The sequence below is a fragment of the Chelonoidis abingdonii genome, chromosome 11 (genome assembly GCF_003597395.2).
Source record: "Chelonoidis abingdonii isolate Lonesome George chromosome 11, CheloAbing_2.0, whole genome shotgun sequence".
Lineage (NCBI taxonomy): Eukaryota > Metazoa > Chordata > Testudines > Testudinidae > Chelonoidis > Chelonoidis abingdonii.
The window spans coordinates 37,457,165-37,484,042 of record NC_133779.1 but is presented as its reverse complement, the minus strand read 5'-3'; the positions used below and the strand labels follow the sequence as shown (position 1 = coordinate 37,484,042).

General features: G+C 51.9%; 2 protein-coding genes across 2 annotated transcripts in view; both read left to right on the top strand.

Annotated features, from left to right (window-relative positions):
• The window catches only part of RNF126 (ring finger protein 126), a 395,779-nt gene that overhangs the window by 311,864 nt on the left and 57,037 nt on the right, over positions 1-26,878 (top strand). The window lies entirely within an intron of this gene.
• C2CD4C (C2 calcium dependent domain containing 4C) lies at positions 12,528-15,801 on the top strand. The gene is made up of 2 exons (XM_032781783.2): positions 12,528-12,592; positions 14,261-15,801. Exon 2 carries the CDS (start codon positions 14,342-14,344, stop codon positions 15,650-15,652), a length of 1,311 nt encoding a protein of 436 aa, XP_032637674.1. The 5' UTR covers positions 12,528-12,592; positions 14,261-14,341; the 3' UTR covers positions 15,653-15,801.

Sequence of the window (26,878 nt, the reverse complement as noted above, 5' to 3'; positions counted from 1 at the left end):
CCAGTGCTCAGCAGACCTAGATGTTACAAGCCAATGAACAACTAACTAACTAAAACCCCGTAACGAACAGGTAATTTTCCACCGATCGCTGAATACAAGCGGGGACGAGTCATTTCCATTGCGGGTTCTATTTTTTGCAGTATCGTAATGCGTCTGCAGAGATAATTGCATCGTCCCTCTATAGCAGAGGCATGAAAAGGCTGCTAGAGCTGCACTTTCTTCTGCCACTGCTGGAAAGAAAGCCTCTGCCTTATACCAATTACCGCTGGGTCTGCACAGCACAGACCTTTCGACTTCTAGGGATGCTGTGATCCGATGCTTCAGAGAGGGTTTTTTTTTAAAGGGATTAATTGTTTAACAATAAGTCTGCCTCTGCCAGGGTTATTCTGCTTCCGTCGGTGTAACCCATGTCAGCTTGGGAAGGAGTAATGAAGAGGGTTGGTGGGATATGTTGGAGACGAAGAAGCACCTTCAAGTGTGGTCGCTTAGACGCATCTCTCAGCTCTGCCAAGTCACGCTTTAAACCTCAGGAGAGAGAACCTCTTACTTGTAGCATTTCAATAATCCAGTGTCCAATCCTGGTCTGGTCTGTCTGATTTTTTTTTTTTTTTTTGCAGGGGTCATCACTGAAGCTGCGTGGCCTGTGTGTTTGAAGCCTGGAACCATGACACCGTGACATACACCTGCCAGGGTTTTGCTGCTCTGTTGCGAAACTGACAGAGAAGCAGAGAACTAAGGATCTGCTTGATATAAAGCAGATTTCTTTATTTGTCCCGAAAAGGGATTTGGGGGATTTATGACTCAGCTTTTTATTTTACAGAAATGGATGAACTGGCTCTGTTTTTCTAGCCCCTGTAGTTCCCATGTGAGGGCACCTACATCGTCAATGAGGATCCAGCACTGTACCTTAAGCACTAAAGGTCCGATCCCCAGGGAGGCTTTGGATCAGGCCCTACAAGCTGATGAAATAACTTAAGAAAACTCTGATGACACCGTAGGGAAACTAGCTACCTTCGTGTTGTGCAGTAGGTCAGACTAGATGATCATAGTGGTTGCCACCATCTATGAATCACTTAGCCCTATTTTTCAGGGAAAGATATACCTAAATTCTTCAGCAGCTTCCCTGGATTCGGCAGCGCCCCTGATGAGACAGACAGGAAATCCTGTGGCAGCCTTAATTCAATGAAAAAAATGGGGGCTTTTATGGAGTTAAACATGGACCTGAATAATGCAATCGTTGCAGTAGCCTCGGGAGTACTTTGCTATTCAATTCAATTTATTTTATGCTCTCTGCACATCTTCATTTTTGATCTGCCAGAGGTTTTTGTACTGACAGGCCATAGATGTGTGGTAGAAGTACCTGTGGAGGGAGGGGGAAGGAGTGAAGCTAGAGACCATAGATGCTGGATACGGGGAATGTTGGGGGGTCTTTGACAGCTGGGGAAGCATGAGAGTCCATCTGGGATGATGGGCAAAGCACATTAGCTGTATAATTTGGCTAAAATGATCAGCCGTTAAGTGGTTAATAACACTAAACAGAATCATTTCAGAGTTAACACCCCACTGAGATGACTGGGGCAGTTCACACCTCTCAGAGCTATTATCTCAAGCTGACTGCAGACTTGGGCTAACAACACTGCATCCGTGACACTTAGCAGAGAGTTGGTAGAGGCTGATAAGCACGTAGTTGGGCCAGAGTGCTGTTTCCCAACGCCCCCCCAGCTTCCTCTTCAGTTTTGTTGTCCATCTATTTACCCCCCAACACAACCACCTATCTATGGTGCATAGCTTGGTGCCCATCACCGTAGTATCTGAGCACCTAACAATCTTTGAATCTTTGAATCCCAAATGCCATCTGAATTAACCCACTGTTCTTCCTCTCTCTCTGAAGTGTTACCTGGTATCCCTCCTAGGACAAGAGGCTGCATTGGGGGGATGGCAGCAAGGCATGTTCTCAAGTTTTGTCTTTCTCAAGAACATAGAAAGTCAAAGCAACTCTCTTTTCTGATGGATACCACAAGGGCAAAGCTACTGCTAAAGTCACCCTGGCTAGCTGAGTCTTTGACTGCATTAGCAGAGCTGATGAGCAGGCCAGTTGCCTTCTTCTGATCTTGTCGCTTGCTACAGAAGTCACCTCTTCATGCCCAAGGTATTAAGGTGGTGGTGACATGGTTGTCACCCCCCCTCCTACTATCGTCAACCCCAAACGTTCAGAAATCATGAGTTCCCCCCCCCATCATGCGATTGGCTGAAAAATCATGAGATTTCAACTTTGGGGTCCTTTGAATTTGTCTGCCAGTGTTGTAGTTTATGCAGCATCCAAGAAAAGCTTGAAAACAAGGCCTATTGTCGTCTTTAAAAAAGAAAATGCCTGAGAGTCTCACCTCATCCCAGGACTCCAGGAGCTGAGGCTTTAAGAAAAGCACCAAATATTGCATGATTCATAATTAAACCATGGACAGGCAACACTACAAGTCATATGACATTGCCTGCTAGGGCCTTTCTGCGTCTCAGATTGCCCCTTTGGCTGTAGGACCCTGCTAGTGGCCAGTAACATAGCACTGCCCGTCAGCAGATACTGCTAGCTACATCCACAATCTATCCAAGAAGCTGATGTTATGGGATGGGAAAAGAGAGGGACAAGGGAACGTTAATTACTGATAAATCTGTTGGTCCTAGTTTCCCATTTATCATCTTGCTCTCCTCCCCTCTGTGTCATGAGCTGCTTAATAACATTTCTCTTGCGAGCCTTCTTCTGGAGCTCTGAAGTTGTTCTAACTGAGGGAGGGTGACCTGGCAGAGACTTATGGGCTCACTGCTGCCTGGCTACCAGCAGGTGGTATCAGAATGCTGCCTGTTCACGACTCCCGTACTGTTGGGGAAGGCTAGGAACTGACAAATGGAATTGCCAGTAAGCCAGGCTATTCATTGTCGGTTGTTCTTTTGTTGAACGTTTCCCAGGAAATTATTGAGCTTATTATAAATATTAAAAAATGGGTGAGAATCAGTGCAAAAAAATAATGGCTGTGTTTTCTGAGGTTAATACGGAAGGATGAGAGGACAGAAAAAACAGCAAATAGAGAAAAGTCAGAGTACTGAAAATCCAAGCAGCTTATGGCTGTGGTTTATTTCATGAATGGCACATGATGGTACGTACACATATGCATACGCTTGCATGTGTGTATCTGCTACTACACTGCCTTACTTTAACAGAGTAACGTTCACACTTAGATGTATTTAAGTTACTAATCAATTAGTCTAGCTCAGGGATTTTCAAACTTCATCGCTCCACAACCCCCGTCTGACAACAAAAATTACTGCATGACCCCAGCAGTCCAAAGTGGGGACTGAAGCCTGAGCCCACCCGAGCCCCGCAGCCTAGGATGGGAGGCCAAAGCCCAAACCCACTGCCCTGTGTGAGGAGGAGTGGAAAAAACGGAAGCCCACCTTCAGACCCAGGCAGGGGGCCTGTAACCTAAGCCCCACCATCCAGAGCAGAAGCCCTCAGGCTTTGGGCCCAAGTGGTGGGGCTCGGATTTCAGCTTCAGCCCTGGGCCTCAGCAAGTCTAAGCTAGCCCTGGCAATTCTACTAAAATGGGGTTGTGACCCGCTTTGGGGTCCCGACCTACAGTTTGAGAACCGCTGGTCTACCCGGTGTAACGGATTGGATTAATTTAACATCCTGAGTGTTTTCATGTCCTTGTGTGGTCCAAAGTTGAGGTGGAAAAAAAAAAATCAGTAAAAAACAAATAATTGTCTTTGTAAAACCTGGGAATTTTTCAGTTAAATAAAAGAACCTGTAAAAATCAAATTACCAGCAACTCACTCTCCTATTCTGTTTTCTGCACTCCAGCTACTTGGTTGGATAATTACCTGGCACCCTTTGATTTGTAAGTACCCCCAGACATGACAATAGGGCTGAATTCAGGGTTCTGATACTAACTGAGGTTATTGCATTTTTCCCATTTCTAATCCATGGAGTTAGCGGTTGTAAGACAGACTCTCAGTCTTGCTGGTTCTCCAGGGCTGTTCCTAACGCTAGTCAGGCTCCAGCCACCCAACAGCATCACCCTCTTTGAGAATCACTCCACAACCACGTGCCATTGTTGGAGCTAGGCTGACCAGATATCTCGATTTTATAGGGACAGTCCCGATTTTTGGGTCTTTTTCTTATATAGGCTCCTATTACTCCCCACCCCCTGTCCCGATTTTTCACACTTGCTGTCTGGTCACCATAGCTGGAGCATCCACCTTGCGTCTGCGAGACATTGTGACATCTGGATTTCCATGCAACTTCCCAGGACCAGGAGTTGTTTGGGGGACAAGTTGTCTTATATGCCCCAGCTATTAGTCTGACAGAACCCACTAGGATTGAACCTGGGATCTCTGGAGCTTAGTGTATGAGCCACTGCTGCATGAGCTAAAGGTCACATGGCTCTTAACCAAGGCTGTAGCAGACTCATGAATCTCTACGTGATCTCGGTGCCACCAGATAGGACAGAGCACTGCACCCAGGCGGTGTGTGGTTTAAACTCCAGCACTCTGTACGGGTCCAAAGACCTCCCCTTATCCGTGAATGCAAAGAATGGGCAATCACAGCGGTGCCATGTAGGTGTACCAGACATGTGGTCCCCTAGAGAGCAGCACAACCCAGATCCCTTAGTGGCTCGGAGCACTACATCAGCCGGACTGCGTGACACCAAATTCAGATCCGTCCTGGAGTGTTATGGGAGAGGAGTTACTTGCTGTTGCGCCTCCTCATGGCTGGCAGTGAAGTAGCAGGCTCTTCCCGCTGGTGGTCCCACCAACAGCCTCTCCAGCCCAGCATCTTCTCAGAATGACCTTGCTCTCCAGCCAGTTCACATTCTCTCCTGCCCCTTCCTGGGCAAACAGTCCAGTAAACTAAAATCAGATCAACATAATTCTGTACCTGCTACCCAGGCTCCCTACCCGCTTCTCAGGCTCTGCAGGACGTCCCCTCGCTCTTGTGCGAGGTCTCACTCCTAGGGTTTTCTGTATGGAGGCCCAGCTCCAGACTCAGCAGGGAAACCCAGATCCTTCCCCTCATCTGGGTTCCAGCCCAGGGACCCTGCCGTGAGCAGCTAAGCTTTGCTCCCTTGATTCCTCACTGCTCCCTGGATTTCGTCCTACCTTGGTCTTCCATCAGGGCCTTTCCCAGACTTGCTGCACCTCTGCCTCTCTCCAGGCCTTTCCTCCCGTCCTTAGCAAGTGAGAAGGACCTAGCGTTCTTCCCCTCTCTCCCTGCAGCCTCCTCATCTGGGCTCCCTTTTCTTAGGCTCACCACCTAGCTGGGCTTCATCTTCAGAGGGGCCTGCCCCACTTGCCAGTGCAGCCAGGGGCCCTGATTGCTCTGTCCCTAGTTAACTCTTTCATTACCTGTGAGGGGTATGCAGCCCAGCCTAGTTAGCAAGGCAGTTTCTCGTCCCACTTGCAATCCACAGGGTGCGTCTTGACTGGCCAATAGCCACTGCCCTTGCATGCTGTCAGCCGAGGGGGGTGCTCAGATCTTGGTGGCCCTGTTCCTCCCCCATGCATCTGTGGTCTTAGTGAGTGATCTGCCCCTTAGATATCTACATCCCAGGCGCTGCCCTCCAAGAGATGGGCACATGAACGGGGGTGCCGGGCCCACGTCTCCAAACCACTGACAGGCCTCCCAGGGGTCAGCCATCCTCGATAAACATTCTGTGGCTCTGTCCAGAGAGCTTAGCAAGCTGGTGGAAAAGCAGAGCGGAGCTTGGACTCGCTAACCCCCGCCCCCCTATGTCAGAGCTCCCCAGCTCCCACGCCTGTGCCGAGCAGGGGATGGCAAGGCTCTGCATCTCCCTATTTCTATTTACCCTGCTACTTTGTTCTCGCACAGCTTCCCTTTGTTATTGTGCTGGGAACAATGGCAAGTTAAATAGAATTTGCCATTTCCTAGGCACAGAAATAGCTTCCCCACTACTAATACCGGTGCCTAAGCAGGCAGCACACGGATCAGTGCAAAGAAAAGGCACCAGAAGCGAGTGAAAGAAAGAGACCCTTGGGTAATTGTTCTTTTTAATTCCACTCAGGAGAGATTCTCTAGAGGTCTGAGAGATGTTAAGAGGCAGGAGAGAAAGGATTCCTCTTCAAACCTTTGTTTCCTGGCAGTGCCTCCAGCGCAGGTTGGCTAGGAGAGAAAGAGATGGAATCTGGTGTGCAGCTCGTTCTGAGTCCCTCCTCCAGCTGAGAATTGACACACTCAGTGCATGGAGCCAGAGGGGCTTCCAAGAACCCTCCTGCTCCCATTTCTGTTGTGAGTCTCTGTCTACAAACACATCTCCCCAACTCTGCCAGAGTTGACTGTGGACATCTGCCTGCAGCTTCCCTTGCTGAGAACTGGCACGCTCAGTTCCTGGTGTTCCCCATTCCCCACCCACTGGCTTGGCTATACCTTTAACTCATAATCTGTAGCCAGCCTCCTGCCTCCTGGCCACCCGCTTTCACTCGATCCCCCCTTTCCTTAGCGGGGAGCTGAGGCCTGGCACGCTCATCACCCAGAGAGCTGGAGGTCAGTTTCTTTGGGAGCTATGCCCGCTCTGTGCCCCATTGACTGCTGGCTCTGCACTGGCTGTGGAGATGGGCAAGGCTGGACCATGTCCAATGCTCTTTGTTTATCTTAGGGGAACTCAACCATTTCTGAGCTTTATTTACCTTCTTCCCTGCACAGGCTGAGAAAAGGCAAACCGCAGCCTTTTGTTAATTGTCCCTCTTTCCCTTGGCCTCCCCTCCCCTCCTGATCCGCCCCTTTCTCCCCTCCCCTCCAGCCGCTCTCTACCGTACTGCCTGCAGTAGAGTCCAGGGCTGGCTCTGCTTAGCTTTTAGGGGGCTCTCTGTCCCCCAGCCTTCATGCAGCATTTCCATGATATCTCCAGCTTGCCTGCCTGAGGCCCACCCATCTGGCCACAGCAACCCCTCCTCTCATATCCTTCCCCACCATGCTGGACTCCGCAGTGTGTGGTCACCCCCCCAATCACACACACCTGCAAAGCAGTGCTGAACAAACAGCGGTAGAACCTCAGCCTTAGGTTGTCTGTAACTCTGAACAAAACTTTGTGGTTGTTCTTTTAAAAGTTTACAGCTGAACGTTGACTGAATACAGCGTTGAAACTTTACTATGCAGAGGAAAAATGCTGCTTCAGCTTAAGTAGTTTATGTTTAACACGGTAGTTGCATTTTTTGTGTGTGTCTCTGCTGCTGCTTGCTTGTGTACTTCCGGTTCCAAATGAGGTGTGTGGTTGAGCGGTCAGTTCATCGCTCCGGTGTTCGCAACTCGGAGGTTCTGTGGTCATTGGGAAACCAGACTGTGTGGCTACATTGAGCCGCAGAAAGGGGGACGGGGGGGTCACGAATGATCCACCGACTGTCTGTATGGCCGGGGCAAAAGGCCCAAAATAAAACTGTTCAATTAGCTTTGGGTCTTTTGAGGTGTTTTCACCCTTTCTTGCTACCAAAAATTAGCTATGACCCTAAACAAACGGACATTTTGCAATGGCTGAAATGTAGCGTTTCCACTTTTTCAGGAAAACATTTCCATTTCTTTTCAGCTGAAACCGGTTGCTGACTACGCAGATCAGTTTAAATGCCCCCAAAATGCATTTTCCAGGAAATTTACTATTTGCCAAAATAATGGCACCTGTCTCTCAGTGAATCCTTCACCCAGAGATGTCTCCTGGCTGCTGGCTGCCAAGTAGGCAGAGCTGGTGGCGAAGGATCTTCACATGACACCGGAGAAAGAGCATGAAGCCCATCCTGTTGTTTGTGTTAAAGGTCTGCGGCTCGTTAAGTCTTGTTCCGCCGTCATGCGGCACAATGTGCTAAGACACCTCATAAATCATCACACGAGTTTGTTCTTCTTTAGAGCGAGCGGCTTGTTTTCAGGAGGTGTTGGGGGCAGGCGGGTGTGGGAGCTGTTTACCGATCAAAATAACTGTGCAGGGAATAAAGGGGGAGGGGAAACTTGTTTCATAAGGGGTGGGGTGTAATCTAAGGCCCCCGGGTCCCTCAGAGATGTGAACAGCCTTGGTTCACCCTGATCCACCGACACATATGGGCTGATTCGGAGCCCAGATCTGCAAGGTGTTCGATGCCTTCCATTTTTGGAGGCTTCAAGGGGAGCTCTGAACATTGCAGGGGGTGCTCAGCACCTCACAGGCCTGGGTCCCTGGTCCCGTCCATCTTGCACATTGCAGCCTGCTGGCAGGCTAGAAAGGAGAATGGAAGGCTGGCCTGGTAGCTCCGAGAGATTTATGGGGAGGATTCTGTTGACTCATCCAGCCCATGTTTAGCCTGAATCTACCTCTACCCAAGGTGTGGATGATAAAATGCACCCTTCAGCCATGCTGCTGCAAGGAGAGGAGTAATTACGGTATCCCTGACCTAATGCAATATATTGAATAGACTGGAGGAAGCAGAGAACAACTCATGGCTGATTCAGCACAAGAACACAGGATTTTCCCTTCTGTATTAGACATAAGAGCAGAAGAATGGCCATACTGAGTCAGGCCAATGGCCTATCTAGCCCAGTGTCCTATCGGTGCTTCAGAGGGAATGAACAGAACAGGGCCATTCCCATCATCCAGTCCCAGCTTCTGGCAGTGAGGCTTAACAACACCCTGAACACGGGCCTGTGTCCCTGACCCACCTAGGCTTATAGCCATTGATGACCTATTCCCCAGGAACTTATCTAGTTCTTTTTTGAACCCTCTTATAGTCTTGGCCTTCACAACATCCTCTGGCAAGGAGTTCCACAGGTTGATTGTGCGCTGTGTGAAGAAATACTTCCTGATGTTTGTTTTAAACCTGCTGTGTATTCATTTCTTTGCATGACACCTGGTTCTTGTGTTGTGTTGTACTGACTTTCTCCAGCCATTCATGATTTTACACCTTTAGCATATCTCCCTCTAGTTAACTCTTTTCTAAGATGAACAATCTCAATCGTTATAATCTCTCCCCATACAGAAGCTGTTCCATTTCCCTATTCATTTTTGTTGCCCTTCTCTGTACCTTTCCCTTTTGAAGATGGGGTGATCAGATCTGCACACAGTATTGAAGGAGTGGCCGTGCCATGGATTTATATAGCAGCATTAGGATATTTTCTATCTGATTATCAATCTCTTTCCTAATGGTTCCTAACATTCTGTTCGCTTTTTCGACTGCCACTGAGCAGATGTTTTCAGAAAACGATCCATGATGACTCCAAGATCTCTCTCCTGAGCGGTAACAGCTAATTCAGACCCCATGATTTTATATGTATAGTTGGGATTATTTTTTCCAATGTCCATTACTTTGCATTTATCAATAATGAATTTCCTCTGCCATTTTGTTGCCCGCTCACCCAGTTTTGTGAGGTCCCTTTGGAACCCTTTGCAGTCAGCTTTGGACGTAACTGTTTTTGAGTGATTTAGTATCATCTGCAAACTTTGCAACCTCACCGTTCACCTGCTTTTCCAGATCATTTATGAATACGTTGAACAGCGCAGATCCTTGGGAGACCCCCCTCTTTACCACCGTCCGTTGTGAAAACTGACCCCTGATTCCTCCCCTTTGCTTCCTGTCTTTTAAGCAGTTACTGATCCTTGAGAGGACCTTCCCTCTTATCCCATGACTGCTCTATCCCATGACTGCTCACTTTGCTTAAGCTCTTGCCTTTGGTGTGGGGCCTTGCCAAAGGCTTTCTGAAAGTCCAAGTACACTACATCCACTGGATAACCCTTGTTCACATACTTGTTGACACCCTCAAAGAATTCTTCTATATTGGTGAGGCAAATTTTCCCTTTACAAAAGCCCCGTTGACTCTTCATCTCGGGGTCTGATCTTTACTATCAGTTTGCTTGGTACTAAGTTAGGCTCATTGGCCTGTAATTAGGTCAGGGACCATAGGGCTCAATGCTGGTCCACAGGGCTCTTTGGAACTAGTAGGTTTCATCCTGCCACCCAGAGACCTGCTAACAATTGTCTGAATAGCCCAGTCCTGGGAGCCCAGTCCTGGGAGCTGATTGGCCGAACACTGGGGCCCCTGATTGGCTTGCAGCCCCTCTTTAAACCCAGCACGTGAAGAGGAAGTTGTACATGCAACTGGAATCCACCTTGGTCAGGGCCGTGTGCCTTGTGCTTCCTGCTCCTGTGGTGTGATTTCCTGGTATCCTGAGCAGGCCTGGTTCTGCTCTCAAGTTGTCTCTTGCTTCTGTTCTCCTGGTAACCCGACCTTGCCTAACTCCTGACACTCCACTTGCATTTTGCCCTCTGGCCTACCTTGGACACTGACCTCCTGGTAGCGTCTGCCCACTCCCAGTCATGACAAATTGCTAAGATCACTTTTGGAACCTGTTTTGAAAATTGGTGTTATCCATGGGCCGTCTCATCCAGCAGCCGGTCTGCCAGAAGAAGACGTACTCTTCCATAATGCAGCCCAGGCCCTGTCTGCACTATCCGTGTTAGCCCAGTTTGCAAGCAGTAAGTGATACGAGCTGGTCTACGTGAAATGAGTTTGCTGGGCCTCGATCCATTTGCTAGTGGACGTCACCCAACCCTGCCTACGATTGGCAGCCTCCATGGCGAGGCCAAGGTGTGAGTGGCATGTTCCTTGCAGCCCTCGAGAGGCTCTCCACCTTGCAGCATGGGCAGGCATCTTGCTATGATACTGCCCCAGCTGTTCCAAGACCTTCCCTCTCCAGGATGGTAGATTTGGTCCATTTTTATCAGCGTTACATCGATTATCTTGATTGAAAAAGACATGCAAAGCCCTGCTCTTTGTGCTCTTATTCCATAGTGAAACACAAAGGATCCGTGTGGTGTTTACCCCAGTGAACCCATCGAGATCCCCTGCCCTCCCAACACCAGCTGACACCTGTCCCCTCACAGGGTGATTCTTGCCGGACATTAGCGAAATGTATCACAGGTTGCACAGTCTTTTTTCCCACCCTGTTCTGCCATCTACAGTATGAAACCACTTACACTCTGCGAGTACTTGAGCTTTGATGCCTGGTCCTTGGAGGACTATTGACTTTTGTGAAGCACTCTGATAAGCTGAAGTGCTTGGAGGGGGATATTACACTTCCCTCCCATGGAGCACCCTTCCCTACGGTGCGTGCCAGAGCCGCTTTGGATGTCTCGGTTTCGGTGCATGGCAAGCAGGGGGCAGCGGGGGTTTTCAGGTGCTGCTTTAACAGAGCCCTTACATTCATTAGTACTTACTGAGCTAGGGGGCCCATTGAATTCAGTGGCACCATTTGGCTAAGTGGTGTTTAGATACAGACTGCAGACTCCAGGGCCCTGGGCCTGGCATGCCTATCTCCAGATCTGCTCCTGAGACTCCTAATTGAATCCCCGGAAGGCGAATCCTGTCTCGTCTGTCTATTCTGCATGTCTAAAAGGACCAGGGTGTCCCAGCACGACTAGGAATTCGGAAAGGAAGGGGGAGGAACTCTGCAAAAGCCTCCAATACCTGCGATGAGGAAGATAGGATTTATTAACCCCATTTTGCAGATGGGGAAAATGAAGCACAGGGAAGGTAAGTGACTTAACCGACGTCACACAGGGAGCCACTAGCAGAGCTGGGAATGGAACCCAGGAGTCCCTGACTCCTAAACCTGTGCTGTGCTGTCATCTTTCTGCTCACTTCTTCAGAGCCTGCCAGGGCTGAGGAGAGCAGGGGAAGCCAGTACAAATTGCTGGGGCCCAGCAGTTTGGAAGGGGGCCTGGGACCTGGCTTCATTGGCCCTGTTTAGCTCTGTTTAGCTGGTCTGCCCTTGCTGGGGGGCCCCCAAATTTATTTCACCAGGGCCCAAACCTGCTTTGGGCAGCCCTGAGTGCTGCTAGATCGCTGGGGCCTGACTCCGTCTGGTCTGCACCGCTGCAAATCCAGCGCCCCTGGTGTCCTACCCGCCTGAAAGAGAATGGGGCACGGGGACGGAAATGAGCTAGGCTTGGACGGGATCCCTGGGTGGGCAAGTTCTGTATCTGACCTCAGATGGCGGCCCACACCTGGTGCATCAGGGGAAGGTGAGACTCCCTTCAGGCACCTGGCACACATAGAGGAGAAGGGTCCCACCAAATTCTTTCCTAAGCCAGCAGCAAGAGATCTGCTTAGCCCCAATACCTCGCCTGGCCCTTAGGAACCGACTCTCCCCATCTCCCAGGCTCTGGGGAAAGCTGCAGGAGAAGGAAAAGCAGGCGAGGCAGCAGCGGCCACTGGCACCCGTTGTGTTTAAGGTGGTGTCTCTCCTGTAGCCTCCCCAGCAGGTCCATTGTGTGCAGCCAGCGGGAGCGAGGAGATCGGTGCCAGCCGAATGCCAGCTGCGCTCTGTAGCGCGTGGCGAGGCGCAGGAGCAGCCTAAAAAGCCGGGGGCAGCTGTGTTAGGAGGAATACGGCTCGGCTGCTGAGGTCTGTGTTGAGGAGGTTTCTGGCACCCGTAATGAATGAATTGTGGCAGGAGAGCGGGTATAAAAGGAAGCGGCGGGGCTTGGGCACCTCATTCCCAGCCCCGAGCCAGCCGCGGACCTGCTGCCTTCCCCCCTCCGGCTTTGCTTGCGCATTCCCCGCCGGCAGGTAGGCAGCTGGGGTGTCTGCGTGCCGGGCTGGGGGGCGCCCCGTCCCCCCTATCTGGGGTTCACCGCTCGCAGGTCTGGGGCGCGCCTGGGGCCCCTCAATGCGGACCAGCCTAGCAAAACCCAGATGGCGTAATTGCGCGGGGTCTCTTTCCTACGTAGCATGCGGGACTGGAGGGTTAGCAGGGGAACCGTCCTGCCTCCCCCCGCAGCCCCAAGAAGTTAGTTGGAGGCTGGGCTGGGGCTGGCACGGAGCGGCCTGCAGCCCCCTGCGCCCGCGGGACGCCAGCCACAGGTGCCCGCCTGAAAACTTCCTGCCCCTTGTGGAGCGGCGGGGGGGGCATGGCTGCAGGGAGGGGGAGCGGGGACTCCTGGCCCAGGCTGGCCCCTCGGCGACCGGCCGGCGTGCGCTGAAATGCCTCGTCTCCTCCGGGAGGTCACCGGCCACTTGGCGAGGACGCAGCCGGTGCGCCCTAGCTGGCCCCAAAGCGGGGCCGTGGGAGCGGGGGCGATCCCAGGCGCTTCGTGCCCCGGGCGCCCCTGGAGGGGGCAGCGGCTGGCAAGTGGCCCCCAGGGCCCCTGGTGGGCTCCGGGACCCGCTCCGCCCGCCCCCGTGGCCGCTGGGCGCCGCGGCTGCTGTCTGTTTCCCTCCGCCGGTGGGTACCGGTTTTCGGAGGCTGGCTTGGCCCGGCCCGGGGCCGGGGGGCGCCAGACATTCCCGGGAGCCGGGGCCCGAGGCGAGCGGCGGCGGGGGCTGGTGGCCCCGGGGTGTCAGGCGGCGCCGAGAGCGCTAATGGAGGGGAGGGGGTGATTTCAAATCCAGATCAGATTGGGGGGGACCCCCTCCCCCGGAGCAGACTCTGTAGCCCGCGAAGTGTTTGCAGAGCTCAGGGGGGTGTTGGCTGCTGGACCCTGCAGGGCTGGGCGAGTGACTCAGGCGGGCTGGGAGCCACTGGCTCCAGACAGCTCCACTTGGTTGGGAGGGTGAATAGGGGCACGAAGTAGCCCCCAAACCCTCTCCAGCACCCTGCAGCGAGGGAGGGTGGGCAGATACACCGATCTTCCCACACCTCCCAGGTAGGGGGCAATGCCCTCCCTGCCACCTCACAGATCCGGGCCCCCAATCCCTCTGAACCCCTTAGTAAGGCTCCAATCCCCCCCTGGCCCTGTGGAAGGGTAGGGGGGCAATCCCCACTGAGCCCCATTGTGAGAACCCCAATTTTCCCAAGCCCCATTGTGAGTACCCCAATTCCCCCCAAGCCCCACAGAAGGGTGGGAGCCCCAGTTCCCCCCCCCCGACCCATAGTAAGGGCCCAATTTCCCCCCCAAGCCACATAGAAAGGTGGGAGCCCCAGTTCCCCCAAGCCCTGTAGTAAGGGCCCAATTGCCCCCCAAGCCCCGTAGTAAGGCTCCAATCCCCCTGACCCTGTGGAAGGGGGGGCAAGCCCCACTGAGCCCCATTGTGAGGACCCCAATTCCCCCCAAGCCCCACAGAAAGGTGGGGCCCTAATTCCCCCCTAAGCCCCATAGTAAGGCTCCAATCCCTCCTGAGCCCCACCAAAGGGTGGAGGGTCCCAATTTATTTGCCATTCCAGACCCCTACCCCCTGGACTCTGTTTCTGACCCGGGGCATGATGAGCCCCTGGGGCTTGGCTTGTTTATCTTCCAGAGGGTGAGTGACGGGGGGTCTAACTGCCATTCCACCCTCCTTGGCTTCCTCCCTCCCCTCCACCCCAGAAGCAGCAGCAGCATGTGGCTCTTGGAGAGGATCCGGGGCTCGGTGGAGAATGGCGCCGCCCGAGCCGGCGACTCAGGGGATAAGCAGGCCAAGGGTCCCCTGTACAGCAACGTGCTGACCCCCGATAAGATCCCGGATTTCTTCATCCCGCCCAAGCTCACGACGGTGCCACCCGAGGCCGAGGGGGCAGAGGGGAAAGTCAAGCCCAACCTCGGCACTTCGGCCTCGGAGCAGAACCTGTCGGCCCGCAAGTCCCCGCGCAGCCCCCGCCTGCCGGTCAAGGCTGCCTCAGAGAGCAAGAACCTGCTGAAGGCTGCCAGCCGGCACATCATCCAGATCGAGAGCGCCGACGAGTGGGCCTCAGAGGAGGACTTCAGCACCAACGCCGACCCCCAGGCCCAGACGGCCATGTCCCTCCCCTACGTGCCCAAGGCCCAGACCTCCTATGGCTTCGCCACTCTCATGGAGAGCCCCCACACCCGGCGCAAGGAGTCCCTCTTCCACAGCGAGCACGGCAGCCTGTGCCAGTCACAGGCGTCCTCGCCCAGCTCCCAGCGCAAGGCGGTGGCCGGCGGGGGCAAGGTGAACGGAGAGAGCGCCCGCCTGACCCCCTCCGACATCAGCATGTCCCTCATGAACCCCTACCGCTACTTCAGCGGGGGGGAGAGCGACACCTGCTCCTCGGCCGAGTCCTCGCCCTTCAGCTCGCCGCTGCTCTCCCGCTCCGTCTCCTTGCTCAAAATCTTCAGCCAGGACAGCCAGGCGAAGGTCATCAAGCTCAAGCACTCGGTGGCCCGGAACAGCTCCCTCTCCACTGACGACAGCTCGGCCGACACCAGCCCCAGCTCGCAGCGGCGCATGCGGTGCGCCACGCCCCCGGCGGGGGCGGCGGGGGGTGCCCTGTCCCAGTCCCTCCTGCCTCCGGACTCGCCGGACCGCCTGCACAAGGAGCACACCATCCGGCTGAGCAAAGGCGGCAGCATGCGGCTCACGGCCGAGTACGACGCCACCAATGCCCGGCTGCGGGTGCGGGTCATCGCGGCCGAGGAGCTGTTTGACAAGCTGTGCGACACGCGCTCCATCAACTGCTGCGTCTCCCTCTGCCTCAACCCGGGCAAGGTGCAGAAGCAGCGCAGCACCATCATCAAGAACAGCCGCAACCCGGTCTTCAACGAGGACTTCTTCTTCGACTGCCTGGGCGCCGGCAATGTCAAGAAGATGGCCCTCAAGGTCAAGGTGGTCAACAAAGGCAGCAGTCTCAAGCGGGACACGCTGCTGGGCGAGAGGGAGCTCCCACTCACCTCTCTGCTGCCCTTCTTATAAACCCGTCTTCCATCTCCCCGCCGCCATCCTGCCCTGCTGGGAGGGGATGGGCAGGGAGGCATTGGGGAGGAGGGATCAGGCCACCGTGAGGGGCGTGGGCTGCTCCCCTGGGGTAACGGCGTGTCCATCCCAGGCTGTGTGTGTGTGCGTGTGTGAAGGGGGATCAAGACCCATCCCACTCCCAGGATGGGTCTCCTTTGCTGCACGTTCCCTGCATGAACGTGCCTGGAGACGGTGGCTGCCATGTGTCCCCTCAGGAGGCCGTGAGCGGCTAGCAAGTTGTACGTTCAAGCCGTGCAGATGAGGCATGCTAGTGGCCTGCTTTCTCCAGGGCCCTGCTGGCAGGCGTTGACGGGAGGTGGGTTATCCCTGTGCGGATTGAGGACGGCCTCGCACAAATGAGGCGGTAGTAGAGATTTCAGCCTCACAGCTCAGCAACCTCTTCTTCTCTCCCCACCCCCGCCCCCCAGTTTCTCATCTCCATGCCAGGTCCCAAGACCTGGTTGCCTTTGAGCAAGGTGTGGAAGGCCCTCGCAGGCCATTCCTGTTGGGCTCAGGCTTGATGTGGGGCGTGCGGGTGGAAGTGGCAGGGACAGCTGATGAAGTGTAGAGCTGGGAGAACGATGCCGCGAGGCTGAATCCCAGCCATGGAGGGACCGTTTCTGAGGCGTGAACAGGGCACGGCCTAGTCAGTAATGGAGAGAAGGGATGCTCTAGGGAACAACCCAATGCTATCTGGCAGAGAGGGAAAAGATGACCCCACCGGCCTCTTCCATTTCTAATTTCTCTCCTCCTCGATTGACTGACAGGCAGAGAGAGGGCAGGGGTTGTTGGACAAGGCTCTGCCAAGTCTCTCAACATTGATATGTCTCTTAAAGCTCCAGCTCCTGGAGTCAGAGGATTGCATCAGAATTTCAGCTTGCTGGCTTGCTTTTAAAGACATTTCTAGCCCTCATGGCTGTAGAGTAAAACTTGAAGCCATGACTCTAGTGGCACAGAAGACAGACAAAATGAGCCTCAAATTTATCACTTAAATTCTGTTTGCCAAAGGCTGGGAATGAGCGAGAGGGGATGGATCACTAGATGATAACCTGTTCTGTTCATTCCCTCTGGGGCACCTGGCATTAACTATTGTTGGAAGACAGGACACTGGTCTAGATGGACCTTGAGCTGACCCAGTTTAGCCAGGCATGAAAATATCACTCGGTGTCTCTGAGGTTGCCAGGGGCAGCTTTTAATGCCCCATCAATGTGAACAGCTCCCTCTGCAACCGCTCAGAAGTCCTTGCCGATCTTCTCAATGGCCTTCGGATCAGGATCAGGCTCTTGTGCTAGTCTGCTTTACCTCCCCCAGCCCCAGAGTGCAGTTTAGATCGCTATGGCTGTGGGGGCTCTCCTTCCTCTGGGGAAGGGGCTTCTACAGGCTAGGATGGAGAAGTGATTCCTTCCACTGCAGACAGGAGACTCTTCCCTCTGATCCAGAAGATTTTTGCCTCTGGCTACTGCCATAGCTACTTATGGGAAACCTCATGTCATCCAGAAGATGCACTGTCCAAGCCTCCCCATCCCTGCACTTCCTTCATCCCTGTGCTCTGCAGAAGGGGGAGGGTGGACAATCTGATCTATTCTGTTTAAAAGCAGCAACAGTGTTTAACCCCCACGAGGCTGCCTGTGGCTAACCTCCACCTCCCTCAGCAGGAATGCACCTGCACATGCGAGGACAAGATGGTGCATTAATAACCGTTTGGGATTATCCAGAGCAGCACGCAGCAGGGCCAGTAACAACCACAGTGTCTCCCACAGGGAGGTGGGACCCTGGCTCTGAGCATTGCACAAACTGGTCTGACCACTGTCAGGGATAAAATCAAGTGTGCCAACTCAAAAGCAAGAACTGGGTCCTGGCCTGACCTTGCCTCTGAGCGCTCTATACAGCAGGGGTGGAGGTGCAGAAGGGGAGAACAAACCACAATGTTTGTGTGGCTCATCCTTTTCCTCTCGGCTTATAACCTGCTTTGGGAGGGCAGAAACCTTCGCCTGGGAGCTGCAATTATTAAGATGCCGCATGAACGGCCTCTGGGTTCGCTGGCGCAGGCAGATTCCTAGCGCATAGGAGATGGGTTTGCTAGAGCAGAGAGAACAAGGGTTACACCATTAATAGCCCCAAAAGAGAAGCTTGGGGGGAGAAACCCACGGGTGGGGAAGGCTCACTTGGCCACGATTTACACCGGGACCGATCCCTGCAGAAGCCCTCCCAGCTTTTTACACAATACGCACCGAGAATCTGCCCTGACAAAGAGCCAGTGCTGTGGGAATTTTTCCCCCAATCCCATTATGATTCTGTTTCTCTGTCGCTGCAGGCTGATTAGAATAATCAAATCAGACAATGGTTGGGGTGGGGGGGGGAATGCATCTCTCCAGCCTTGTCCAGGGAAATCTGACTGGAAGCTACTGCAGTGTCGTGAGAAACCCCTTTTCCTGTGGGCTGGCGGTAGGGAAATCAGACACTGGCTCAAGACAAGGGTGCTAGTCTGGGCCCCTGGTTCTTTTTTTCCTCTTGATCGTTTTTTTTTTTTTTTGTTTTAATTGGGAGTCAACTCTTTTCTTTCGCCACCTCCTGTTGCTTCCCTCCCTTCCCCTGTGGTTCTGAAACTAGAATTCAGCAAAACTACGAAGGCAGTGGGGGGTGAGGGGGAAAGGAGAGGAGGAGGAGGGGGGGTTGTTGGGGGTAGGGAAAAACAGACCTTTATTTGTCCTTTTTGTGATATTAATATTGCATCAGGTTCTCTGCATGTTTTTGATTTTTTTTTTTTTGGGGTGGGGATTGTATGAGCCAATATCCTCACCACCCTCCTTGCACACGCGTGCACACGCTGATCATTGTCCCTTTTTTTTATTTTTTGCATTAACCTTTCTTGGCTGCGTTCGATGTTACTTTCTGATACTACGCAGCAGATGGCAGCTGCAGAAATTTCAGTGTAAGCTATTTATATTCCAAGCCGATCGTTCCTACTGTATTTTATTTCTGTATGTAAATATGGTTTTGGATCTACCCAAGGCATGGTTTTGAATTGCTCAATATTTGCATGTCTTCGCTCCCCCTGTTATATTGATATGATTATAACTGATTTTTCAAGCTTGTTTAAAAAAAAGAGAAATCACAACAGAGGAGTGAAACAAAGACGCCCTCGCCGAAAAACTAAAACCCAACCCCAGCCCTGAGACCTTTAGGGGGTAAATTTGCCCAGCTGCTGCCTCTTCTGATCCATTTCAGAAAGAGCTATGCACAGTATGGGCTTGATGCTCACAGAAATCAATGAACATTCCCATTGACTTCAGTGGCGCAGGGTCACCCCATGCTGGCCTCCTCTCCTCTTGGATGATTTGTGGCAAACCTCCCTCTTCTTGTAAATGTCCCCGTCTGTCTGCATGGCATGGGTGGTGCCTGGGGCATGCAAAGCAGGATGCTGAGCTGGGGCTGTGAACTGCTGCAAAGCCTGTGGAGGGAATAGAGGAAGGCTGGATTCTGATGGTTCCTTAGGTAAAGCTTCTACTGGGGCTGTTTGCTGGAGCCCTTACTCAGGGCTACCCAGAGTGGGTGGGGGGCCCACGAGAATATAGTATTCTATAGTATTGCAACTTTTTCTTATGGAAGGGGCCCCTGAAATTGCTTTGCCCCAAGCCCCCTAAATCCTCTGGGTAGCCCTTACTTGGTTCTTACTCAGACAAAGGTTTCATTAAAGCCAGTGGGAGCTTTGCCTATGTGCAAACTTCAGAGTTTGGTCCAGTGGGACAGCCACCTGAGAGAACCCAAGTCTAGTGCTCTGTTCGCTACTCTGCCACTGGTCTGCTGAGTGACCGTGGGCCAGTTACTTCCTTGGTTTGTGCCTTGGTTTCCCCATCTGTACAATGTAAAGCGCTTGGGGCGGTATGGACAAAAGCACCACGTAAGAGGCATTATTATTAATTAACTCATGGGAGTAAGTGAACTTCAGGATCAGGCCCTTTGTAAGGACTGGCCCATCTAATTCAGTGAATGCAAGATGGTGCCCTTATCTGGGGGAGACTATCCTCACCCCTCTCTGAGAACTGCTGTGTGGGGCCCAATCCAAACCCCACTGATGTGAATGGAAAGATTCCCATTCACTGCATTGGGGCTCAGGGTGCGAGGACAGGGTGAACTGTTAAGTGCCTAGAGCCGGGTGGCTGGGGTTGGGGGTCTGCTGTGGGCCCTCTCATGAGAAGGTTCTTGGATTGCAGCAAGCGTCTTAAAGGCACAAAAGTAAGTGTGTGTGTGTGTGTGTGTAGTGGAAGTACCTCTCCATCAAATCCACCACATTATTGAGAGCAGTGCATGACTCCGGGCTGGAGATTTGTGGTTTAACAGCAGATCACAGACTCCCTGGGATCAGTGTGACCAGACCCAATGGGTCAACGCTTGCCATGGCCAGTAACTCACTGCAGTATGCTGCGCTTCAGCCACTCTAGCTTTTAAGTGAGAGTAATGCCTGGTAATCAAATGCTAATGAATTCATTTACAGACTAATGCATTAACTTTGATGTGCCTTCTCTTTAATTTTTAATGAGGGTGGCGAGGAGACTTCCTGGCATATTTATTCATTTTTTCAAATCATTTGCAACAAACACAAATCATTAACAAGTCATTGTTTTTGCTTTGCAATAGGATTCAGAACCCCCCCCTCCCCCCTGCCAATGAGCACAGCCATGTGAATTCCCCTTTGGAGCAGTCTGCAAAACTCTTGGAAATATTCATAGGAATTAGAAGGGAGGTTGCATACCATGAGCTCTTGAGTCAGATAGGGAGTTGGTGAATTGCCAAATATTCAGGTTGTTCGATTAATCCTGCAGGCTACCGGAAAGCTGCCTTCTGTTAGCCTCACTGGACCACTGACTTTCAAACTGATGTGCTGACTCGGTTAGGAGTCAGGCCACTAGAGCAGGTTTGGGTTGAAATGCAGAAGAATGGACAGAGGAGCAATATGCCGCTCCGAAGGAATGAGGCCGGTGGGCTTTGGGTAGCGCTGGGTCTGGGTCTCCCTTCCTTAGCAGGGCTGAAGGAAGGCAGTGCTAGGAGATTGGGTTGCTCATAATTTGTCTGTCTGGAGGTTGTGCACACCTGTGTGTTGGCTGTCTGTTTCCGTTCCGCTCTCTTAGGAGTGTGGCATCTTCCAAGGAGAGCTGGTGTTTCATGAGTTAGGAACATCCTTTGTTCATAGACCACTATCTAACACATCACTCTGCAGGACTCAATGGGGGTGGGATGGAATGGGACCATCTAGACCATGTGTAGTGCGAGAACCATGCTGGAACTGATCTGCAAGGCTGGGGATGCTAATATCACTCCTAGAGTGAAGGGAGCCAGTGGGAAATCTGCGGGGTTGGGCCTGTGCTCTCTATAATACCCATGAAGGAAGCATAGGCAGCTCCCTGACTGAAATGAAGATTCGTGTCCACTCTTCGTTCCTGAAGGAATTCTCCCCAAGGAACTGTCCATAAATTACATAGTGCAGTCGGTGATTTTTTTTTCAAAATGTGGCCCTTGTAACTCTGAAACAAACATGCAAGATGAAGAACCCGGTCACCCCACCATGTGTTACATAGTTAATGGACAGCTCCCCCCCGCCACTGAAAAAAGGTCATGGCTGCAGGACAACTTCTCATAGGGATCCATTGCAGGTGGATGGGGAGAGGTTTTAGTCAAATTCCATCAGACCCCTGTGCAAATCATTCCCCTCCCCCTAGCAGAAGGATGAGTAGGATCACCATTACTGAGATGAAGCTTGCCTCCATTTGTTTTCTGAGGAGTGGAGGGGGGTGAATTTCCAAGTTGGTAGCGGGGGACAGGTGAGTCTCCTTCCTGCTCAGAAGCCTTGTTCATGGGAACGTAGGACCTGGTGCAGATGAGATTACACCATGAAAACCCCCCATCATTGACATTAACGGAGACTCATTAACCTGGATGAAGCCTGCTGGCATCTCTCAGAGGTGGCTCCATCCGTGAGGGGCTCTGACTGGTTCTAGGCTACACAGTGGGATGACACTCGGCTCTGGAAGGGTCAGCAAGATGCTTTTATTTCAATGGACCTGCTCTGCCCAGGACTGGACACTGAGCAGGAACCAGGCCCCAAGAGACTGGAGGGGAAATTGCGCTGGGAGTCTTTGCCTGTTCTGTTCCTTCTGCTGGAAGGCCAGCAGCGTAGGTAGGCCTTCTGCTGGAAGACCAGGCCTACCTACTGGTGCTACTGGCCTTGGAAGAGATAGTGAGTGGATTATATTACCTCTGACCCCAGCATGTGGCTAACGGTCACTTGCATCAAAGGGCCAACTTGTGCTCCCAGTTATGCTAACTGCATGGACTTGATCTAATTCCCACGGAAGCCACCACAAGTTAGCTCCGGTCCTAACTCCGCTGGCTTCAGTGGAGTTTATCCTGGTGGAACTGGGATATGAATCTATCCCTTAGGGCTGTATTTGGCTCTTGGTCCTACCCGTGCCACCTCGCTGACATCCGTGGTGGGCGCTGGAGAGCAGAGTCTGGTCTCCGGCGTCTAAGGCTGTCTCCGAATACGATCTCCATGAGCCCAAGCCAAGTGGCCGTTTGATGTCAATGGAAAGATGTCCCCTGACCTGAGGATCAGGCCCTAGAAGAGATGGTGTGATGAAGTTTTAGGGGTAACCTAAATCCCTCACCAAGGAGGGCAGGATTTCGTCCCTCTCCCCACCACGCTAATTAGGAAGCAAGCAGGGTTGGTAGAGCACCCCCATTGTGCGAGGGCATTAATTAGCACTCACGCCTTTTGTCTGCGGTGCTTTTAGCGAGCAGGCAATTAGTGGCGGACTGGTGGGTGCAGGCTGTGTAGAAGTGGCTTTTTATAAAGGCCTCTGACTGGTCGTTCTGCCCTGGTCGCTGCCCCATTTAGATTTGAACACGATGCTCCGGGGCTTTGCACAGTGTTGGTTTTACTCCAGCAGCGGGAGATTTATTAAACCTGAACCTAGGAAGGCAAATATCCCCTTCTGCCCTCAATCACGTAGTACAATGACAAGTACCCTCCTCTGAGGGACCCCTCTCCTTCCCATCAGGTGTCTGCTCTCAGAAATGTCTGTCAAGGGGGAAAATGTTTGGGGTGGGGGTGTGGAGAGGAGAGTTTCTGCTTGTTTGTCAGCTGCTGCCGGGTTAGGGTGAACTGCCTGGGTTTGGCTGTAGTTTGGTTTGGACTGTAACTTCCTGCTCCAGGAGGGTGTGTGTGTGTGTATGATTCCAGCTTGTGTGGACACCCCCAAGTTACCTTCACTCTGTCCAGCTCGGGTACGGGAGCAGGGAAGCTGCAGCAGCACAGGCTGTACCCTGCAGGGACCCCTGGCTAACTACTCGCAGGGCCAACCCGTGGCTTCGCTGCTGCGATATTCCAGCGAGGGAGACTAGTGCTGAGATACTTCTACTAAGCAGCAGCCCCACCCTGGGACCTCTCCTTAGGGAGGGGCGCAGAGGTCAGGCAAGGATGCTTCTCCAAATGCACCTTCTTCCTTGGATGGGATGGTGGGGCCTGAACCGAAGCCCCTTGAAATCAGTGAAAGATGCCTAGTGACGCAATAGACTATGGAGCGGGGCCGTGGGAGAACACGTTCTTGTGCCATTTCCAGCACTTTCTGGCCCCATCAGAGCGGTGGGGAGCACAGAAATTGTCATTGGTGGGGTGTTGTGTGTGTGCGCCCGTCTTCCCAGCAGAATTCAGCCAAACGGCAATTTGCAGCCAACGGCTGTACAGGGGTGTCTGGGTGCACAGGAAAAAATCTGAAACAGAGGTGCCCACCCCCACTCTCTTCCAAAAAAATTACTTGTGTGTGGAAGCAGGGGACGGAGTTGGGAGAACAAGCCTACCCTGCAGAGGCAGCTCCTGGCCCCCCAGGGCTGGGCCTGCCTCCTTGCTTTGGGCGTTGTGACTGGGGGTCCCAGTCCACTCGGGTTTGGTCCAGCCACCCGTCATGCTGGCTGGGCCCAAATCTGAATGGGGCCACAACCCCATGCACCCAGTCACAACGCTGCTCGATTTGGGCACCCTCTCAAAGGGGGAAGTTGAGCAAACAGCCCTCTTGCCTCTCTTGCTAGCTGGCCCTGCTGTCTATATGCTGGCGATGCTTCCTCACCTTTGCTGCCATGTTTACTGTCAGCAGCTCTAGGGTAGATGAGTCACTGGCTTCTACCATTGTATTCAGCATCACGTTGCTCAGACGTGCTTAGTGGTTAGGGCACTAGCTTAAGCAAAGTGAATTTAAGTCCCTCCTCTGACACAGATTCTCTGTCTGACCTTCGGCAAGTCACTTAACCTCTTTGTGCCTTGGTTACAGGGGCATAATAGTAGGGGTGCTGAGGATAAATACATGAAAAGTTGAGATGCTCATGTACTATATAATGGGGGCTGGGAAAGATGAGAGGATTATGTTAGTGAGCATGGTGCTGAAAATGGAGTGTCCTGTGTTCTGGAGTTCCCCATTAGAGCTGGCTAGAACATTTTCTATTAAAGGGTTTTTCATCAAAATTTGGCAGTTTCAAAGCCAAGGTGTTTTGCAGAGACGCATCAATTTTGACATGGCTTTTGGAGCTCCAGGGTGGACTATTTGGTGAGTTTCAGAAAAGAGGGAGACCCAAATTAAAAAACTGACCTTCTCAGTTTCAAAGTGGGCATTTTGACAACTTCGTTTGGCAGGAACATTCAAAGGGGTTTGGGTTTTGTTCCAATGCTGATGTCAAAACCTCATGTAATGGAGTTGTCATTCTCTGGCTGGCTCTTCTCCTAGTGCTGCTGCCACCCAGATCGCTGAGCTGATCTTAGCAAATGGAAATGTTTAGGAAAAAAGACATTCCTGGTATTAACAGGGTCCAAATTGTGAATGCTTCAGCCACAGCAAACAAGGACAACCTTTTCGTGGCATGTTTCAGGAGCTGCAGAGACAGCAGTGCCCAAAGCATGCCAGTTAGCCAGCTCTTTGGAATTACCAAACAATTTCATTTGAGTTTTTTGGAGCAAAGATTCAGGTCAGTTCTGCATTTGATCACAGCTGGGTTGCCTGTTTTCCGTGTGTGTGTGAAACTGTACAAAGTGCCGCTCTGTATCCCCATTCACAACCTCATTCAGGAGGATTTTATAGCTCGCTCTGATACATTTACTCATGATGAAACTTACTAGAGTAGGGGCTTGATCTTGCCCAGAGCAGGAAGTGGGGCTGGCTGGGAATTTTTGATTTGTCAAAACTGTTCACAGGAAAGATACAGTTTCAACAATTCTCCCAATGATTATCTCTGGGGAAACAGGTCAGTTCAACATGTTCTAAATGAAAATTTCAACTCTTTTGGTTCAAAGTAATTTTTTTGTTTCAAAATTTAAGCTAAAGTAAAAATTAAAAAAAAAGAATCAAAACAATGTTATAAAAATGTGTGACCAGGTCTATTTTTTCTCCCAGATCGTTTGCAAAAAATTCAGATTGACTTTTGGTCCTGATTTGGGATAGGAATTTTTTTTTTAAATCAGGTTTTCGCAGGACAAGAAAACTGTCTCCCACCCAGCTCTAGGGCAGAGGGGCTTCAGCTTCTGCTAAAGTCAATGCGAGCAGTGCGTGGTCCAAAAGTCATTTGCCCTCCGCACCTTGCAGAACTGAGCTGTACATGAGTCCTTCTGGAAGTAATAATGAAAGATCTGTAGAGTAAGTGATTCAAAGGTGCTCCTTTAACTGCGTCTACTGAAACTAAGCCCCCACTTGAGCTAGGTCACTGAAATTTGCAAACTTGGCCTGAGGACCTGGGTTTTTAGCTAAGCCAGTTGATGGTTTAGTCTGAAAGCTATGCAGAAATGTCCTGCTTTGCTATGGTGTGTCACTCCAAACCAGGCAAAATCTGGTGGCTTTGGTCGTGCTGCTTTGAGAGATGGGGATGGGGGGGAACATAAATACCAGCCCCAAAGAACTGAAACTCCCAGGTATCATGTGGGGCTGGGAAGGGGAACAGACGTGCAAAAGTCTTGCTTTGCATTTTTTTTGCTGAAAAACCTGCCTGCTCTATGGACCATGTGAATACTTGGCCCCAGTGTTACAAGTGGGCAGAGGAAAAAGCGAAGGCTTTAGGTCCAAACGATTCACCTTTTAACCCCCCCCCCCCCAACGGTTGTTTTCCCATCCCACTGTGGGGCCGTGTCCCGGATCCCTCGTCTTTAGATCAACACAAGGGCTGAGCTGTTCCATTTAGGGGAAGCAGCACCTCTGCAAGAGCGGCATCTGCTGACAAAGCAGACAGGCATGGCTTGGCAGGAGCCTGGCAGCGGGGCCGATCGCCGAGCAACGGCTCGCCATGGGACATTATTTTTAATTGCTCCCTTTGCTCTGTGTTGTGACACTTGACTCACGCGCTGATTCACTCGCGCAGCATCCCAGGCAAGAGCTGCAGCAAGGCCTGCAGGCAGCCTTTGCTGTGCAGTGGAACTGGGAGAATTTCAGGCTTTGGTCCCAGCATGTTGGGAGCTTCTGGCTCTTCCAGTTCTGGCAGCAGTGCTTCTGCTACACTACAGCCTTTGTGGCTGTGCCAGTGGCTTCTCAGGCTTCCTCTTGCTGCTGTCTTGGTCATGAAATGCTTCCAACTTGGGGCCCTTCCTGCTGCAGCGACGGTATCAGAGGCCTTTACACCCCTGTTGTGTCAAGGAAACTGTCCATCCCTGCGCTACCAGGCACCTCCTGCTCTCAGCCACGGTGTTTTAGATGCTCGCTCTGTAGATCTTCCCAACTGGGCCCTTTTGACTCCATTTGGTTGGGACCTTTTTGTCAGTGGCTTTATGTTGAAAGACGTTTAACACTTCGTGAGAAAGGGTCGAGTTTAGACAAATTTCCTCAACTTGGGACAAAGTTTAGAAATTGTTAAAATGTCCTGTTTCTACATTTGTGGAAGTGAAAAAAGTGTTTTTGGTTTGAAACCAGTGTTTTGTTTTGAAACTTAATCTAGTAAGTAAAAAAAAAACAAAACAATAGACATTATTAAAATGTTTCAATTAACGTAAAGTGGTTCTTCTCCCCCGACCTGATTTTCAGTTCCTGACTTTAGAGATTTTGACTTTGTTGCAATTTGGAATAGGATTTTTTTTTTTGATTGGAAATTGTGAACATTTTCATGTGATGGGAAAACAGTCTCCAGCCAGCTCTGCTTTTGACTTTTTGGTCTCAATAG